General features: G+C 34.6%; 1 protein-coding gene across 1 annotated transcript in view; it reads left to right on the top strand.

Moving 5' to 3' along the window:
* LOC119641222 (beta-1,4-glucuronyltransferase 1) overlaps window positions 1–10,778 on the top strand; it is a 13,840-nt gene extending 3,062 nt beyond the window's left edge. The window contains 3 exon segments of the mRNA XM_038039781.1: window positions 6,912–7,966; window positions 9,873–10,029; window positions 10,149–10,778. Coding sequence (XP_037895709.1) covers window positions 6,912–7,966; window positions 9,873–10,029; window positions 10,149–10,367 — 1,431 coding nt within the window. The 3' untranslated portion in view covers window positions 10,368–10,778.
* Window positions 10,779–21,641: the final 10,863 nt, after the last annotated feature.

Raw genomic sequence — 21,641 nt, 5'->3', positions numbered from 1 at the left:
CGGCTTATTTTCAATTTATAAACAACCATTTGGTTGCGACTCGGTTTGTTTTCAATTTACAAAGTCAATCAATTGGTTGCGCAATACCATAATCAGCTATTGATCTTTTAATTGAATAAACGCAATTATTAAAATCAAGTAAAAGAGCTGTAATTGTTGACGATATTGTAATTGCTTGCAAGGACAAGCAAAAAAAGAATTTGAAGCAAGAATTTATGTTGAAATGGAAGAAAAAAAAACTAGATTCTCAAGCTATATAACAAGTAAGGGCGATAGCTGCATGAAAAAACAGAAGCACAATAATAACATTGAAGTACGTCTGCCACTCAGTCCAATTGAAGTGTACGCAGCAAGTAAACATAGTAAACCCTAATGAAGGGAAAGTAATAGACAGGTAACTAAGGTCATGTTTTTTTTTATAGTTTTAAAACTTAAATGCTTATATATTTTGATGAAGCCGATTGCAATTTCTTTAACATATCTGTGCATATTGTGGCAGATTCATTCATCTTAGCTTTCGATTTTGTAGGAATTTTTTATAAGGTGACACATCCGTGAACAGCTAATAGGGACCGTAGTAGCTTCGGCTTTTTTCATTTTATCTTCACCACCATCGGGTATATCAAAGTAACCAGTACCGGTAGCTCCGACAGCAGCCCGCACAAAATGACAAGAATCATCTATTCCCTCACACGGATTAGATTTCCCAGTGTCAACACCATTGTCCTTAATGTAGCGGAATTTGAAAAAATTTAAAAAATATCTTTAAAAAGAAACTTACCATTATTGCCGTATTGGCTAGAACAATCAACTAAATTTTGTTCACTCGGTGGCGGTTGCACCAAATCTGATCAGAACATATCAAAGAGTGCAATGTATAGGTTGAACACAAGAAATCAAGAAGGATAGAGAGATAGAGAGAGGCGAACTAAGCTGGATTCAAAAAATGATCCTGAGTCCGCCTATATAAAAAAAGATAGGTCCATCTAAAGTGCTTTCGCACAAGTGCAAGATTTCTAAAAAATCATATGTAGTCCTGTAACTACAGATATGCGGATTAAATGATTTGTTATTATTTTCTTTTAATTAAATTTATTACAATAAATTTTTTTTCTAGTACTTAAAGTAAGCTTAATAGACATCTCAGATATTATTTCATTACCTGCCCTTTCACCCCCCAAAAAAAAATTATTAAAAAATGTTTATAGTTCAAATTTAAGATTAATCATTAATAATTAACAATTACTGCATAACCAATTTTTGCTAAAGATTATCCTAACTCATGCTATCAACTATAAATCCAAAAAAACAGATTATTTCATTAATTAATCACGTTACTGGGTATATAGATTCTATTGTTAATCCATTCACCTAAAACAAATTAAAAAAAAAAGTATTTACATATATACATAATCATTATACAACAATAATCATATTGATCTACCAGTAAGGCTGTAAATATTTTACGGCACAATGTGAATCCAGTTCAGTCAGACATGGACACCGTAACTACATTGCACGGTATAGGAGCTAAGCGCAGATATATACGTAATTATAGGTTAAAGAAAGTTTTTATAGTTACTTTAAAGGTGCTTGGGTTCATTTTGCTATCATTTTGAGCTCGACAATTTAACAGTGTTGAGAAAAAATTGTATTGAAGATAAGAAAAAAGGGCTATAATCATCGCCCGCTCAGATTTAGTGAACACAATTCTTTTTTTACATAAACATCCTAGTATTCGAGAGAGGAAGAGCTGGTGAAGAAAGACTTACGCTTAACTGATAATAAAGTAGAATTGTTGCACCGAAAAAATGATGAATTCTTTTTCGATATAGATAGTAAGAATGACAAAAGTATGAAAGGGAGTAACTCAAATGTGTTACAGAGTGCAAAAAAAAAAAAAAAAAATGTAGAAATAATTAGGTTAGAGGAGACTCTGTATATGAATTCGTAAATAATTTGAAAATCTTTTTTTTAAATTCTCGCTTTCTAAACGCATTTAGAGTCTAGAGTGTCTACTTAACAATCGCCTCGATGAAGTTACATTAAGATATTTTCGGTTCGAATATATCTTATGAAAAACATAAATACTTTCGAAAGATATCTATTAGCAGATTAAAAAAATTAAGCAGTAATTTCCGAAAGAGGCTGTCCCGGAATAGGTACTCTTCTCGGAGTGCTGATGGAAATGCTACAAATTAAAGAAAACATTTCTTTGAAAAAATAAATTTTTTCCACTTATTCCAACCATTGCGCAGCATCCAAGTTACTAATAAAAAAATTTGATTTCTGAAGAATTTAGGAACTTCCACTTCTTAATGTGATGTTAACTTGGCTAGACAAGAAATCTATGTATATCATAGTTGCTTTGAGTTTCCTTGCGGGCTTGCGAGAAGTTCTACGGTCGTAGCTAAAAGGTTTTATCAGAAAACAAAGTACCATACACCACTTCGCTTATTTGGTCATATATGAAAAGCTGTGCATTATTTTTTGCAGATTTGTAATCTTTCAAAACATCAGTTAAGGTCCAAATTTGCTTTTGATGAGAACTTTCGTGGCACGTTCTACAAAATAGATCTATGTGATCCAATAAAAAATATTAAAAATTAAATCTTAGGTCTAGTTACCATAGGAACGGTAAATGTGGTAAGAGGTTCAAAAAACACTTTTTCTTGTAACAACTTATCGAAATAACGCGTCCTAAGGGGTGCGGTGGAAAAAGGGGTACGATCCGATATATTTTCAATAGCGTTCGTTCTTGGGCTGGAAGACATTAGAAAAATATCTCGAAAATTGCTGTCTTTAGGCTGAATATAAGATTACGTGAACATACATCCGACGGACAGACAAGTTTAGATCGATTCAGAAAATGATTCTGAAAAGGCTGGTATAATATAAAAGGTTGGGGCTATCTCAAGTACTTACGTATGTCATTATCGTCCGCACACAATATACTCTGCACAACAAGTGGCGTAAAATGCAAAACGCCCAAGGTTATATATATATAGATATATTTCTCTTGAAGGTTAGCATTATCGAGAAACCATAAGAATTCGTCAATTGTCTCAAAACTATAGGTATCGCGTTGCGAGATTATTAGCTAATTTGCTATACAACCTTTTTGTAAGAGATAGTTGAGGATTTAATGATTTTGTGGTGTATGTAAGACACATTAAAAGTAATCATGAGCGTTTTCTTAAAACTTCTTTCGATTTCATAAAATTACTCATAGCATGCATTGGGTCTTTAATGAAAAAAGAAAAGAAATAGAAAAACACTCCATTCTTCCTGTCCTTCGTACTTCAGCAAACTTGGCATCAGAAAACGGAAGTACTGATAATAGAAATCGAGAAATGGTAAATGATACCTTGTGTGCACCACTTGACCTATCTACTCTGCATTGCATTGCATTGATATTGCTGAGGTAGAAACACTTAAGTTTGCTGTGTTGTTGCATTTTTAGGGCCTGAAGCATTTAGCTGAAGCCATTTGTATTCACCGGACATTTCGCTCTCGTTGTTAATATTTATCTCCCAATTTTCGATATGATTTGCACCGGAAAATTTCAGCACAAATGTAGTAAGTATACGGAAAAGTAGAGAAACCCGCACGACATAGGCAACCAAGGAACAATTTTAAAATCCTTTTAAAAAGGGGCAAAATAAGGAATCAAAATATTTTGAAACCCTATCAAAAAAGGAAAAATGGCAGAGTATTGTACAAACTCGAAAAGGATATATGTTGAATCGAAAAAAAGGTTTCATCTTGAAATCATGCAAGCCCAGTTCTTTTATGAGATGATCTAAGAGATTTTATTCCAAGCACAAAAATTGAAACCAGGGCCAAAGCTTTGCGATATAGATTTTCGGTTCGCTCTTCTCTTAAAGCAATAATGAGTTACCGTTGCACTACAGTAATGCTATCAGACACAATTGGTATTAGAAAAGTGCAGATCATTGCTACTTAAGTTGTTGAGAGCGGCCGTAAGATCACAAAAATGTTGACTCCTATTATGCATTAAGAAAACTGTTTAAGACCACTTTTAGGCTTTGTAGCAATTGCCACGATTATTACATTGACGCTAGCTCTCTCTCTCTCTCTCTCTCTCTCTCTTTCAACAATTTCAAATTTTACAATGACCGAAAGTTCTCACTGGCTTTTGTACCTTTGAAGTTTCACTCTGATAGTTAACAGAAGTGTGTTTTTAAGAAGCAGGAAAGCAAATACTCAAATTTCGACGACAAACATCGATTGATCAGCTTTCTTTACACATTTGCAAAGACACCCTAAACAAAATTGTTCGCAACATCAGCACATTTGGAAATAATATTTGGAAGCAATATTTCGAGCACATGGAATGAGTGCCTTTTATAAGTTGAAAGGCATTCAGGCTGTAACTATTTTCTCTCTCGCTCTTACAACTTTATTACTTGAAGAGTTTCAAAAATTTAAATGGAGAACTGTTGAGCAAGAAATTCACACTTTGTCTAAGCAGCGCGATTCGTAGCGAAAATTTCAATACATGTTTATATGTATTTAACTTGCTTAAGGTGCAAACAATTTTATTATTTACGGTGTACCAAGGATACTTGTCGATAAGCCAACAGGTAAAGATTTTGTTAAATCCCGATGCGAAGGATAATGATGATCGTAATTGAGCGTAACATTGTAAACTTTTTTTACCTCAAGTTAAACAGTGTGTATATAACTAACGACATTAAAGTATAAAAGGCAGTATCTTCACTAATTTGAGTAGAAAACTGAACTCGTGTCACTTATCCTAACGATATGGTAAGTATTCGAAATCATTCAAATGACAATCAATTATAGCGAGAAAAATTTATTATCAAATAAATAATTTTTTACAGACATCAAATAAACGTAAACGTGCAGCAGTTATTAATACTCTGACGGAAATTCAACTAAAAGAACTTGATCGCGAATTCGAAAAAAGTTCATATCTGCGAGCAGAGAGAAGTATATTAATATCGGAACGTTTAAATATATCGGTGCAAACAGTGCAAGCTTGGTTTTCTCAGCAACGAGAGTGTCGTAGAAATGTAAAAAAAAACAGATAAAGCTTGTAATAGAGACGAGAGCATTCCGCAAGCAAGCAAAGACAGGCGAACAAATTGCTACCCAAGAGCAGAATCACTTTATATCAACATTTCTCAACATTTCCCGGAGTGGGGGAATGCTTTAAATCCTAAGTCATTCAACAAATTTTATATACTGGAATTTCTCCGCACCAGAATGTCTTAAATCAGCTTCAATCGCCATATAATTCATCTTCGACTGTTACAATGCCGGTACCTTTATTATCCATAAGGACTAATGTCGGAAATATCACCCCCCGTCCGCTAAATTATACACCGAACGCACAAAATGACGCCGAAAATTCGGGGAGATTTCCAATCAATATTGACGACTACGTCAATAATCACAGAGTGAATGCAAGCCTACCGTCCTGCATCGTAACGAATTCGATTCCCATCAATCGCACAATTGGCAACGAAGAGATTTTAACCTACGAAGAAATTGTGGCTGTTATCAAAGCTTCACCTGATCTGTGTTATAGTGATGAAATTGTCGCGATACTCGATAACACTGTTTTCTAGCATTATGCATTTAGTATTGAGTTCCATTTTAAATTTAATTTCAAAAACAATGTTTTCTTTTTTTTTCTTGTCATCGCTATTCTTTTTAATTCAATTTTCAAATGGAACCCACAAAGGCATAAAAGAAAAACGTGCAAAATACAATAAAAAATATCTGAGATAATAACTTACCAAAAATCATTTGCAATAAATTGGAAGAAATTGTAGTAGTAATATACATAAGAGTTTTATTGATATGATTGTCGCCTTAAGTTCAATTTAAAAGTTGGAAAACTCATTCCTTGCCACCATTTCGTTTTTAAACTGTAGAAAAAATTGCAAAAATCGTTACTCCGGCTGAAAGTGTCGAAAATTTTTTAACGTACTGCAGGCAACTCTCGAGCCCGAGAATTGCTAGGACTCGTAAAACGCTTGTTGGAAGTTCTGTTCATTGACTGGAGGAATTTCTCAAGAAGTTTGTATAAATTTCGTTGACTTGCAAAACACGTGCGACAACTTGTCGATATCGAGTATCTGTTGTGATAAGACAATATAATTTTTGGTGGATATCATCAGCAACCATAAAATTGCTTTCAACTTTTGAACTAGACGGTCGTAGGGATATAGTGAAACGAACGGCGTTTCGTAAAAACCAAACAACGAAACGTTTTATGATCGTTCCGATGTTTGTCGCAAAACACCTGTAGCGTTATTATCAATCATTAGAAAGGGAGCAGTTCAATTGTGCGGTCCACCTAAGTCAATTGTTTTTATATAAATTTTATTATTACCCTGAAGTTGGACAGAATGGAATCGTGATTGTGAAAGAAATTTTAGTTTGCCCATTCAATTTAGCGTTTGTTGCCCTTTCGGGTATCCTTCAATATGATGAAGAATTAAAGAAAAATATATCTAATTAGGTTTTTATTTTGTTTACTTAAATTTAAAGAAAAAAAATCCAAATTTTGTTGGTTGTTCAACACACATAGATATGCGTAAATCGCTTTAACAGCGATGGCCCTTCGATTTCTCTCACTCTAATGCGTAAGGGTATTGCCATAAACATAATTAGTTGGATTTGACATAACCTTGCTATAGCCCTCGATATGCTTCATAACAACTCAACACCGACATTGAAAGTTGTTCCTTCAAAGCGATTTGTGCATGAAACCTTTCAACACTACGATGTAATTGTATTCGAGTGTGGATATGTACGATCTTTTAAGATCGGCCAAATAAAAAATTAAGTTTTTTCTTGTTTTTCGCATTCCGAAAAATTTTTTAGTATTGACGCATTTTTCCATTTTCTTATAGATATCAAAATATTCTACGGTAAAGATGTCCTCAATAATTTTGTTAATGATAAACGTTTTATGGAGTCTGCGTTTATATTTTCTAAGTCAATGTGAACATCAGCATCACCATCCACATCATCACCACAATAATCATGAATATCAGCAGCAACACCAAGTCCAGTCAAGTAATAATTCTTTACAAGCGGCTTTGAAAAATCATCGAATCGTTACTATTAAGGGACCGTAGCGTATATCCAAGCAGCTGGCTTCATCTTTAAAAAAATATATAGAAGAAGCTAACTATGTGGACTCATCACTGTTGGAATTTAAAAATATTTCCCTAAACACGGGCAGATGGGATAATCAACGCATCTATAAAATCATCGATTTCGCCTTAATAGGTGAACAATACGAACAAGCGTCAGCAAAAAGTTTAGTTTGTTTAGCTACGCAATCGTCGGTAGAGCGCGTGTATTCTTTAGCTGAAGCATCTAAGCAATGGCAGGGTCCGATGTCGGTGGCGGTATTTGTGGCGGGCAGTGATGAATTTTCCATATTGCAATACTATGTTACTTATTTGCGGTTGTGTTTTGATTTCATACGTTCTAATGTTACATTTCATTTGGCCTTCCCGTATGAACGTCAACCCGAACGTGAATCACGGGAAACGTATAAATTATTGCAAATGTTCGATTGTCAATATCCGGAAAAAACTTTACGCAGTCTGTTAACATTGCGTTCGACGGAGACGAAACGTTGGCGTTTGCGAAATGTTTATCCTCAGAATCATATGCGCAACCTCGCACGTAAAGGTTGCCAAACCAAATATGTATTTCTCACGGACGTCGATATCATACCCAGCGCAAATATTGCGCCGCTGCTCAATGAATTTTTAGCAACCGTCAGATGTTCATCAAATTTATGCGCCTACGTCATACCCACATTCGAAATAGACGAACGCGTTCGATTTCCAAGCAGCAAAACGGAATTGATGCGACTAGCGCGTAAAGGGTTGGCGAGACCGTTTCACGAGAAGGTGTTCATATACAATCAATATGCTACAAATTTCTCAAGGTGTGAACAAATATTTATTCTAAAAGCCAAATAAACACATACATCAAGTCAATCATTTGTGTAGTTTACAAAAAATTTCCCATACCCTGCACTTTAACACCATTCGCTTGTCAGTCTTTCGATAAAGTAAACGCTTCATTATTTTAACAACATTTTGCTTATGCAATCACTTCGGGCTTTCAAAGAAGAAGAAATATTTAATTTTTATGGCAGTGTCGTTGTAAGAGACCCTCTGACAATGCCGATGAAAAATGTTCAACTTATTGCAATAATTGCAAAAATATACACACATATAGATCCATTCCATCTTGGCCTAATTTTTAGAGTCTCAACTCCCCTCCTAATGAATGGATACAAACAAGAACAAATACCTTATAAACAATCCATCAACCATCAACAAAATATTTGATTCCTATTACGATCTCTACATTTTATTTTGCACATTGCGACGTCTTGCGGGAATACCATAAATTCTTCTCAAAAAACACAACAAGTATGGATTGCATCAACTGACATCACATGTATATTTTTTACCTAAAACTTGTTATAAAAAAAAATATACATCAGTGATGCCAAGAAAGCAATAATTTTTCTGGCTATATTTGCATTCCGACGAAAGAAGTAAGATTGACTTACCAAAAGCCATTGAGCCGAAAGTCTACTTTATTTTGCATTGTAATCGTCAGCTTCCTTGATATGATTCAAAGTCACCGTATTGAAGTTGTATTGCGAGTGCCGGGAGCTCGAAATCTTTTTTTATGCGATATCACACTAATGTGCTGAAGTTACGTTCCGAATAGTGGTTGAACGTTTGGGATCGTGGGGAAGAAGCGCCGTCCTTGGGAACGACCTTCGGTGCATTCGCGTCGCCAATAATACTATTGCATTCAGACTCAGCACAATAATATTATAAAATATTTACATTAATTGAAATTTCTCTTCGTAATGACGATTCGATTTGAGTAAGCGAACCTATTGCAATGTTTGCGAAAAATATCATTAAAATAATTGTGGAAATATCCTTTAATCGTTAAATTTAGGGCCTTCATGTCTATGAACACAATCCTGAAATTACTTTCCTGCATTCAATTTGCATAGCTTATGAAAATAGAAGCCGAAATCTTCACTTGCCTAATACGAGTGTTTAGTTAGTATACCGATGACTAGGTGAACGTTGAAATAATATTGAAAAATGACAGGACAGATTTTGATAAGTTGAAAGAGTAAAGCAAAGTAAATTGAAGAAAATGTTACGAAATCACCCCAAAAAAAGCCTTTGCAGGAAAGAAATGCTGGTATTGTCCGTTCCTATCTTTTTTTGTTGGTGTACGAGAGGAAAAATGGAGAAAATCGAGAGGTTCCTTCGTGCGAACGACTGTGTGTTAGTTTGTGTCACATCCGCCCGAGAGGCCGACTAGGCACGAGTCTCGACTAGCAACTCCGTGGTCGTGGGTTCAAATCTCAAGCGCGGTAGAGTTTTTAATAAAGCCGGAAGCCTTACATGCTAGTGCTTTTAGACTTAGTCTTAGAATTTATTCTGTTTCATTTCCTTCTATTCATTTAACAGTTTGTGTTACAAGCATTATAATAAATTGAAAATATCTCATGATTTAATATGTGCCTGCACAAATATTGTATATGTATGCGTGTATACTTTTTTGAATTTATTTCTAATCTATAAATATCAGTGATGACTAAAATATTTTTTAATATTAAATAAGTACGTATATATATATGAATATATATATATATATGTATATATATACATGTATATATTCATATATATATACATATATTCTTCTATATATGTATTTATTTATATCATGTACAATACATGTGCATACTTATGTATAAATGTTTTGTTTTTCTAAATATGTTATGCTGTTATTATTATTACCGCTTACAGCTGGCTGGCTAATACCGAAACAGATCAACAACAGATCGCGATTAGTCACAAGGTGACAAATTATGAATTCCTCTATGAACCTTTTTATGTAGCGATAGATACTGTTCCCCCGCATGATGAACGCTTCTTGGGTTACGGTTTCACACGAAATTCTCAGGTTGGTTGATATGCTTTTTATGTGTCCGTATGCTCGTGCAGATATGTACGTGTACGTGCATGTGTGTGTATATATTTCACCTATTTCGTGCAAAAATCTTTGATTCATTTCTATTTTAGGTTTACGAAATGTACGTCGCTGGCTATTCCTTTTATGTACTGACGCCCATTTTCACCTGCCATTGGGGATTGCAAAAGAAGAATGCTCGCCCATCGTGGCGCGAACAGCAGAACACAATGAACCGTAAACGTTTCGAAGCATTCAAAAGAGAGATATTAGCTCGCTACAAAAAGCCTTCGTTATTCGCTCTGGAACCGAAAAAAATTGGACGTTTATAAGCATTATCGCGCATTTGGCGACATCATCTCGTAATCATAATCATCATAATTATCATCATGATCATTAACTTTTTATTCGACGCAGCATTCGAATTCCAATCCTATGCTATGTTAAATTTTTTTTAATTAACGTAACGTTAATATCGACGCTTCTGATAGCTTTAGTAGTGTATTGATTTTCTGCTGGTATACATAGGTGCGTGTATGTGTGTATGCATATGCGCGATACGCACGTATACCTGTACACATTCAGTGCTTTTATCACTTGCTTTCCTGAATATAGTTGGTGGTACTTGTCGAAGAGTTTGTGCATAGACAGATACACATACACATATATATGCGCTCATACCCAGACTTATATATAAGCGCTTAGGTGTTGTTGATATTTACATTAAAATGCAATAAAAGATTTATATTTTTTTTAAATTAAATTTAATTGAAAATAAAATTTTTTATGTATGTGTTTCCTTTCATTTGCACGCACACACACACACGCAGAAGCATTTTTTCTTAAATAATTTATTATAATCAGATGTGTTTTTGTTTTCAGTCAATTTCTTTGATAAATGATCTGAAATTTCTTCATTAAAGCTTATTAAATACAAAAACAATATATATTCATAATTAGTGGAGTAGTCCGCTAAACATATTTACAGCCGCTGAGATAGCTACTAGTACCAAATGTAAGAATTTCATATCCTGTTGAAGACATTAACAGATACGGACACCTTGCTTCGGTTATTGAAACCTTGTGTTACAAAATGAAAGGAAGACGATGTGCGATCAATTATTAAAATGAACACATTTCAATATAGCATAGATGCTGTCAAAAAATTGACGGGAATTGATCCAAAAAAAAATGTTAGTGTTCTTTAAAGTACGTAGTTTTAAGTTGGATAGAATTTTCACTTAATAAAATCCGAAAAGCTAGAGCCTTTTGTGAATTGCTTCAAGCTTGCTTGTTTGCTTAGGAGATTGGAGCGCCTAAATAATGCACTTCTAGTTTTGCATTTCTGAAAAAAATACCGTAATGTGGAGGAAATATTTGAAAATGACGAGAAAATCTTAAACGAATTGCATTGCAAATGATGAAAAGGGTTCAAGGAAGCCAGTATAATGGTTTCTCGAAGAAGACTAAATACTCCAACTCCAATACTCTGTGGCTGTCGAAGCCACCGTTCAGAACAGAATTCTCTTATACGCGCCAGCTTACACGTCGCTGGTTTTTTGGTTAAGAACAACGCCGTAATCGTGTCTCACTGACCGTGTTCACCTAACGCCGAAAAGACCAACGGAAGGATGGAATTTCGAGAAGCCCAAGGCGATAATAGAAAGCGCATATCAAAAATCCTTCGAAGATTGTAAAAAGCGGTAATGCAAGCATATGTGATGCCTGCGGAAGATTACTTTGAGGAGCCCTAAATAGGTTTTGATGAATAAATAAATGTGTTTCGCGAAAAGTAGAAAGCCACCCTATTTTTCGGGGTGACCCTTGTATATTGCTGTTGAAATTTTTTCGAATTTCATTACTCGTGTCAACTTGGAAAATCAAGGGACTCCGAAAAGTTATGAAAGCGTGTTTTTTTCGCTTCTCATCACAAAATATTGCTAGAGATTTCAAGTTTTAAATTATGGCTGAAAGAACTTGAATGCCTCGAATTGCCAAGCCGAACAACTGCACTTTTCGAATTTGCTCTTAATTTTTAATGTCAAAGCATTCATTGAACTCCTAACTGCATACCACTAGAAATCCAAACCGCCTCGCCGTCTTCGTAATAATGCACCAATAATCATATATATAATATATTGTTGTATGTATGTAAAGGAACACTTTCCATTAAAAACCTTATATAGGAGGACACCCAAAACGTCAATTAACGCGTTCGAAATTTTTCCCATTTTTCCAATTGGTTGCGTCATAAAAAAAGTACACATTAGACTTTGTCGCCACACATAGTCTTGCGTTTTGTAAGAGCCCTGTACTTTGCCCCTATAGAAGGGCTTGCTTTTGCCCTTTGTCCCTATAATACAAGGGTACGCTATATTTGTATGGATGTATGCAACATCCGAAAGACCTTGAGATGGATGCACCTTTTATTAAAAAGATCAGTTCAGAATCACTTTTAGAAACTGTCTAAGCCGGGCTGTTTCCTGTAGTCCGCAATTTTTGAAATATTTTGATAAAATTTGGTACACTGGTGTGTTTTGACTCAAGGACGAACGCTCTTAACAATGATTCTGATTAAATCACCTTTTCGACCACGCCTTATTTCGAAAAGAAAAAGTTATATGAAAAGCTTTAGGGTGGGGTAGGGTATCATGATGAATGGTGATCCTGACTCGCTATAGTGATTTGACTCGTTTTTCCCTTCTTTTGGTTGCAAGGTGTTAATCAATTTTGGTAAGCAAAACATTCAGTTCGTTATCCATTCAAGTTCTAAAACCAGACCTGGTACTAATGTTTTGCAAAGAAGGAAACATTAATAAAATAGAAAATTATGAAAAATCATTATTTATACTTATTTTGGGCAGGTGATGAAGGATTTCGTTCAATCGCAATTCATCATAAACATACCTAGAAATTGTTGAAGATCGAGACTGAGCATTTAATTTTAGTTCGTCACATTATTTGAATGGATTTTGATATTACTACGATGGAACACATAGCCATCTAATACACGGAAGAAATTAGATTCCTTCAGAAAAAGTAATTACTTTCTAGCTAAACACTGTAAGAACCGGGTATCGCTAATGTCAGCGCACCGTCAATCGCAATGTAATGAGCACTTTCCCACTTTCCTCAAAACTCAACTAAACTTTTTGTGTAAATGTTTTATTGCGATAAGGGGCTTAAACGCTGCTTAAAGCTTTTCGGAAAGTGCCTTTAGGAGTTGACTTTGCGTTCAATGAAGGCTTTATTGTAAGCCGCGTAACAAAACTCTTAGGCAGCCTAATAAATGTTGTAATTGTAAAAAAAAAAAAAAAATAACGAGATAGAATTATAGTTTACTCGCCTTCTTCACGACCGTTAGTGGAAAGCTAGCACTTATTCTGCTAAGCGCTTAAGGTTCTATTCTTCAATATATTAAATCGTTTGGAGAATGCCTGCGGCAAAAACTAACTAAATGAAATTAAAATCAAAGTCTTCTGCTGATAGCAAGCGTGGTGGATAGAGGTTTCGCAAGAAAAAAGAAGAGAAAAAGAGAAGAAGCCCTTAATTACTAATAAAAAGTTTATTGCATACTATGCTGAAAACGTCAAAAGCGAGGTTCGTTTAGTTAAAAATTGTGAGCGCACGCCCCACACTCCCCAGATTACTGCAGATTCCTTTAAGCGAAGTGATATTGATTTCAAAAGACAAAAGCACGGATCAGAGAGAGTGTATCGAAGAAGCGGCAGAATGAAATGACACGTATGTGATTTTCTCATATATAGCTTTATCTTTAAGTTAGTCAATGCATTAATTTACCTAAAATTATATGGGAACTGAATTCTTCTTCTTCATCTTCATCTTCTTCGAGTTAGCAAAGCAAAAACATATGATTTACTGATTTGAGTGCAAAAATGGATTGGTGAACGGATGTAGAGTTAATATTGAATTGGAATTGAATTAAAACTGGCTTGGAAGTCCATGAATGAAATTGCATTCAAATTCAATTGAAATTGAAATATTTATTCTTCACATTGGAAAACTTGATTGCTTAGCTTTAATTCTCGTTTTCCGTTACGAACGGACGAAGGCATATAATTAACTTTTCGCGCTAATCAAGTTTACTATTATGTAAGGACAGGTAAGGTTAGTTTATAGCAGACGTAAAGCAATTACGTGTCCTTATGTCCATGTATGACTTGCTTTCCAGACCGGACCACCAGACGTATAAAATACAGATAATCACAAAACCCATACACCCATGCACACCCACGTGATTATTATCGTCAATGAAACTTCTGTGGTTCGGCGGTAAGTGATAGCGAAACGATATCTCTATAAACGCAATGATTCTTATTATTATTATTATTATATTAAAATTATTTAAAGCCGACAAATAAGAGACGCTAAGTTAGATAAGCAGTCCTAAATCAAAAAAGATCTTACGTTGGTCAAAAGTTTACGCGCTCCGTTGCTGGCAAAAGAAAACAAAAACGATTTAATTTTCTAAACAAAATTCATTGCAATAAACAGTTTTATGTAATCTGAGTGTTCGTTTCCTTAATTATAATATGAACAGAAATAAAAATGAGTTATAATGAAAATAATTTAAATTTATCTTAATGTAATTAACAAAACATTTTTCGTTACAAAATTCCTTACAAGTGGCTACAAATTGTGACCAAAACCATTAAGAGCAAATAATAATTAACAGAAAGTTGGTTCGTCCAACTGTTCGTATATGTGTAGTCGACGTATGTAAATTATTTTTAGCCTTCTATGTGTTGTTTTTCCCCCTTTTTTTTTTCTTCTTTCTTTATTTTGTTAGATTTCTTTACGTTTTTTTTTTTTTTTCTTCCTTTTTTTCATAACTATAAACAGATGAGTGTTTACAAGTAAAAATAGAATTCATATGTTATTTATATTAATTGCCAAATAAAATAAGTAAACTGAAGCTGTTGTCGTCTTAGACCGAATCTCGGATATACAGCATTTTGAGTAATTTTTCTCATTATTAATCGAAATTTCTATTCTTTTTGAATTGTTACATAAGCGAAACAATTTTTATTCATTTACTTAGTTTTCTGCTTTTTTTTGACATTATGGCATTCAATTTGTATATCTTTTTTTTCGCGTGCCACACTATCACAAAAAACGGGAAATAATTATAAGACGAACCATCTTGATGTCATTGCTAACAAGTTGCTGGAATGAAAGAATTGAAAAAATATGGCAGCCGAAAGTAGTGAGATCGAAAAACAGTTTTGCAATCTATTTAATACAAACGGAAAGTGGGCCTTCATTCATATAAGTAAGCAATGCTTGAGGATCCACAAACGGAGGGAAAACTCAAACGGAGAACTAACTGATGACGCACTTTAAGCAAAGATTTGAAACTCCTTTCATAGAACTTAGAGGAGCTTGAAGTCCTATAGCTGGTAGAAAAAATAAAAGTACAGAAAACAAAGTTAGGTTAGGGACGAACTTAATAAAGAGAGTAATGGATTTTCGACAGTTTTTAAACTAATGCATTATTATTCCCTGTAACCCTAATCTAGTTTTTTTTGGGACCACATAGATACTCTAAGAAGAATAAAATCGATTTTGTAACGGGCATTATAGTTACAAATAGAACTATGTTATACTTAGTGTTTTAAGTCGTAAGTAGAGATTTGCACCATATTAGACGTTTATGCACAGATAGGGCTGTGTAAAATCCCTACTAATATACTATAGATATTCATCAAAATTATTCATTTCTTTTCAATTTAGTGACATTCCGTCGCTTCGACAAACACAGAAATACCTTTTCTTCTTTTCCTCTTCGAGAGAAAGTCTTACTGTGCATTGAAGACGAAAAGGGGGTTTAGCTTACCATAGGAAAAATACATATTTCTATTTCGCATCCGTAAGGTATTGTTGGCTTGTTTTAGATAATCTGTTAATTTGTCTCGTCCTTGAAGAAAATGGTCAGGAATCAGAGGTCAGTTAAATAAAGACGATTGTTTATGCATTTTCCTTGGTAACCACTGAAGCCTTACTCTTCAACTTCACGTAAACAAATAATTGCATTTGTCGAAAGCGCGCGGACAATTATATGACGGGATAGTTAGGATGGAAAATTTGTTTTAAGATTTGCGGCAAGAATAACGACGATTGAGTCTTAGTGTATGAAACAAATAGAGCGGATCCAAGATGCAACAATTTACGATATGATGCATATGACGCTCTTTAGTCAAAAGTTCATTTTTTGAAATTCTCTTTGTTGTTGTTTTCGTTATTGCATGCAATCCCGATAGCAAGACACTCCAAGCCAACAAAAAAACAATTTTGGTTTTGTAATGTATAATTGACTGCTATACGACAAGTCGTCGCAGTTTGGTGCATTTGTGACCGGAATGACGTCGGTTGTTCTATAGATCTTAGTTCAATTGCTTGATCCAGATTATGTAATCGAACAGAGACAACACAGAAAAGAAAAGTCCTAGGAAATTATATCGATTTTATAATGAAACAAGTAAGAAAGTTATGTCCGGCGGAGGCCGAATCTCACACACCCAACCTTCTACTCTCCATGCTATTTTATTTGATACCCATATCGCTGATACTATTAAGAAAAAATTAACCCACTAGTGTCGTAGTCACCGCTATATTGATTTTAGGACAAACGCCCTTTTCGTCAGATACATTCATCATTACGTCTTTAGTCTACGCATAATTCGCGGAATTCCACTCATCTACGCATATAATCGATATAATGTAACTGAATTGTGGCAAAGTGGCGATGAATATTTGTGAGAAGTGAGCATGAAAAAATTAATAAGCCCATCAAAAAAAAAAATCCTTAAAAAAATTCGTAAAAGACATTCCTAGAATATGGGAAACCGTGTTCAAGCAAAACAATTAAAAAGAGAATCTTTTTTCTTAACTCATGTGTAAATCAAATTTCGTGTAAAAAGAGAACAAAGTGTGCTTACACAAAAGATTTACTTTGCACAATGACTTAAATAATTTTTAAAGAATTGGTTATATATTTATGTGTGTATTTGAATACGATATACTGTATTTTCTATAACTGAATTAATTTTGCCCAGCCTATCTATCCGCTTCCTGTGTCAAAGCCGGGGTTAAATTTAATTGTGACACTCGTTCGAAAATTTTTTCTTATTAATATTGTCACGCGTACACCAGCAATTGTATGTACGCTTCTTAAAGCTTGCGGAGTAGAGCGTACCTAGTAAATAAGAAGTCCGTTTTACGTTCAAAAATCAACCAACCGTCTCGGAAACGGGAAAACTATATTAAAACAAGTAAGAGAGTAAGAGTTACCATTATGCTTTCGCTTCCTTTCTCCTCTCCAAGTTCTTTGATTTGACATCCATATAACTGGTATTATTAAGAAAACGTTAATCATAGTGCCCACCGTCTTCAGGTTAGACAGATAATATATCTTTCTTCATAATTTTATTTATAATTTCTTTTCACAAATTAAGTTCCACCTCCGGGTTCTTTCCGCATTATAAATTGATTGAAGCTAAATAATTTCACATCAAAACATTCTAACATTGTTTGATGGTGTTGGTTCAGATCAAGATATAGGTAAGTTTTCTTCGTTTGAGGACTTTACAAATAGTTTTAAAAAAGTAAAAAAGAAAAAATTTAATCCCTTGTCACTTTATGCAGGCATGGCTGATCTTTCCATTTTTGCACGTGAAGGACAGAGTGTATCGTGAAGTAAATGTGGAAAATTTCAGCCTTCTAACTTTTACAATTTGTGAGTGACGAGCAAAAACCGACAAATTTTTGTTAAGAAGAACGGACTTGCTTTCAGTTTATGCTCCACTACGAGCTTCTGCTCTGACCAATTTGTCCCATTTTCTCCAATGTGTCTATCGAATTCGAAGTCGACATCTTCAGTTTTGCTACCCGCAGAGTGCGAACAATGGACACCACACAGACATGACCCAATCAAGTCAGAATCTCACGCTAATCAAGTTTAGGTATACAAAGAGAATGTGCTTTCTAGTGCAAATTTGTCCACAATTGCAGATTGGGGAGGAAGACTTCTTCAAGATTCATTCGTGAGTTGCAATTGTATGACCAACGCGAATTCTCGAAAATGTTTGGATCTTGATTTTCGCAACATTTGTTCGATGGAGTTGATTGAGGGTTAATAAAAGAGTAGTGCTGACTGTTCCATGACATCATCCATAATTAGAGGAGCAGAAGCAGCATCCTTTGCCGCTCGATCAGCCTGCTCATTTCCCCATAAACCGATATGACTACGTTCCCATAAGCTTTTAATTTTCTCGACGGATGTTCTAATGATAATCCTTAATTTGTTGATTGTGCTCCATCTCGAAGTCGAAGGATTCCGTATAGCTTTTAATACAGCCAAAGTGTCAGTAATAATGACTCACTTGAGATTATTTTCTTTATTTTCATTAAACTTTAAAAATTTTGCTCATTGAATCAAAAACCAAAATTAGTTAGAAGTGTGTAGTTCTTGAAGGTGTTTATTTCGAATTACGGTTTGTTGCGAAAACTTTTTTTGCCGGCAACCTCTGTTCCATCTTTGATAATGAAATTAATTTCAATAGAAGCAAAGTTTCATAAAAGAGTCATATTTGCGTAAATATGTATGTATGTTACAATTGAAAATTTTAATTGAAAATTTTTCCTTTCCTTCTTTTGAGGCATTCAGTAATTTTCGGGTAAAACGCCAAAAATGTGTTAAAAATGTACATTTCATCCAAAAAAGCAGTGATACTTTAAATTTTAATACCTTTGACCAAGAAATGTGGTGCTTCGAATATTAAAGCGGCGCCAGGATTATATGTCCAGGTGGAGTGTTCTGCTCATTAAAAGTCTAACAAATGCTTAATTTTTTATTGCGACTTTTTATGTTAACATCGAAATAAGAGAAGAGAATCAGCGGATGCTATTAGTGCTTAAAACTATTTTCTTTTTTCGAAAGTTATGGGAACTTATTCCGCATACGTTCAAAGCCGCTACATAGCGGAGTGGATAAGAGTCGGGACTCCCAAGTCGATATTCGTGGACGCAATTCTCAATGCGGTTTGGTTATTCCTCTTACCACTTATTAACTAAACACACAATCGCCCACTGCGGCCGCCTCATCTCCCTCTTTTTTCTATGTTTCTTCCTGACCTTTATGCATTCTGCGTGAGTAGGCGATTAGGCCAGGATCGTGACCATCAACTCACCGTCAAAAATCTCAAGTGCGGAAAAGTTTACTTTAGTCGTAAATACAATAACTGCGCAATCAGTAAAGACTTACCGGTTACCGATTAGGCATACGGCCACCTGCTAGACTACGGCCTTTGTCTTTCTTCCTTTTCTTCTTTCTGACCTTCGTGCAATTCGCATGAGCAGGGCAGTAGGCAAGAATCGCGAATATCAATGATCCCCGGTTTAAATCTCAAGCGCGGTAGAGTTTACTTTGGTCCTAGGCATTGCAGTAATTGAGTGTACACACACCCGCTAGGCGCTGTGGCTACCACTTTCCCTTCCACACTTCTCTCTTCTCTTCTCTTTGTTCTTCCACACTTCTTTCTGACCGTCACCACGTCACACAAAAGGGGATCGTCTTCCAAGTGATTGGTCACATTAAAGAAATACCAAAAAAAAAAAAAAAAAAATTATAGTAGAAGATTCCCGGAGGGATTACTTTTCGTGTATTCTCATTACATATGGATTTTACTTCGACATGTGCCGTAAAACACTTCTTCCAGCCCAATGTGTTATACTTGAAACTTGAAGGAAAAACTTGAGGAAAAAGAACAGAATTAAGAACGTGGTGTTAAGTATACGCTTAAAAGTTACAAACCTGATGACAATATCAACACACTCCTTATTGATGAGCTTAAGAAAAATTAAAATAAGAAATAAGTTGAGAAAAATATTTGATGTAATTTGTTTGCATTATTAAGGAAAAAGTGCGAAAGCGCCGACAACCGTGGGAGGGGAAAAGTGCAACTTGAGTGGTATTGTGTAAAAGTGACAATAAGAGAAGCAAAGCACACGTCTATATCTACAAAGAGACGCATACATAGAAAAATTAATGAAAATCTTCCGCATATTACTAAAATAATTTTCGCCTTCTTTTTCATTGCATAAAGTTAATGAATGAAAAAGAAATAATAAAATACAAATTTCTCTTCTGGAATGTCCATAATATATATATATATATATATATTGTTACAATACATAGATGATACAGTGTATGGTTTTTAATAGAATTGATTTGAAAATTTTTATCTTATTTTCATGGCAAAGGCATACTTTTTCAGGTCTTCGCATGAAATGAAATGCGAGGGCCTGTCGTAGTCCAAATTTAGCGAAATTCAATTTCTTGCAAAAACGATCGTCAATATTATGTTTCACGAATTTTCGTCGTAAGGTGCTAACATTTACGTTTTCTTGCCATACAAAAGTTCATAGTTGATGAAAAAGATTCCTTATACGTTACGATGTAGAGCTCAAAAAATAGATCTATTTACTCACAAGTTGTTGCAAATAGTTTTTTATCCATCTCTCTTGGACTAGTGGTCACGGCTAAACAACAAAAATTTCAGATAATGGATTATTTTTACTCGGAAGGATTATTTGGGAAGAAGTTCATAATATCGGCTCATCTGATCCATATTTTTAACATCAGTTTACTATGCCAAAATACGATTCAAAGTGAGGCGCTATAAGAGCAGCGATTGTAAAAAAGAATCAATCGGTGTATTAAAGACCGGATCCAGCACCTTCCAGGTGCTGCGTACATCCCCGTAAACTTCGTATACGGTGTCCAAAAAGTAAGACCAGTTCAACATTTCCTTTTTTAAATTAATTTATTATTTCAAGTAATATGCCTTGTGAACAGTTTAGTCTGTAAAAGCGATTCATAGTGCACAACACCACAATACTCGAAAAATACTATTAACATCATTTTGAGTTTTCAGCAAGTTTGGCGCAAGAAACCCGATTTCAGTTCACCTTTCGCGCGATAAGCACTGGCTTGATTAGTTGTTTCCGTGTGTGATGTACGTCGATCCAAGTATCATTTCGCTTAATTTCGCAAACAATATTTAAAGCAACTCCTCTACTCAGGAAAAAAAGGACACGTAAAAATAGGGAAAAATATTTTTCGTGTCTGAAACACTAATGACGTTTGCTATGTAAAATTTGACGCAAACGTCGTTCACAGTGCTACCAATTTGGATGAAAAAATATTTCTGACATTCGATACACTGACGCAATTTAACTTAAATGTATTTAATTATGGTACTATATCCTGCATCACAAGTGATTTAAAGTATAATAAATCTCCCATTGCTCTGATGTGACTTATTATTAATAAACTGAAGATTTAAAAATAAAAGAAGACCAATTCAACCTAGGAAGTAAATGCCTTCACTGCTGCCGTTTACAAGAAATTAAGAAAAAGTCACTTCCTGCTACTTTTTTGACGGTGGCCAACATTCGACAGGGTTTCTGGAAAAGATATCTGCAGTTTGCACTGCAATCTGTAATGTGATGTGTGTTATGAGAAGTTTCAACTAAACAAATAACAGTCGAGTTCAATTGGCTCTTAATGCAAAACTTATATTAAT

The sequence above is a fragment of the Glossina fuscipes genome, unplaced genomic scaffold, assembly GCF_014805625.2.
Source record: "Glossina fuscipes isolate IAEA_lab_2018 unplaced genomic scaffold, Yale_Gfus_2 147, whole genome shotgun sequence".
NCBI lineage: Eukaryota > Metazoa > Arthropoda > Insecta > Diptera > Glossinidae > Glossina > Glossina fuscipes.
The sequence above is the reverse complement of the archived record's forward strand: the minus strand, read 5'-3'. Positions and strand labels throughout refer to the sequence as shown.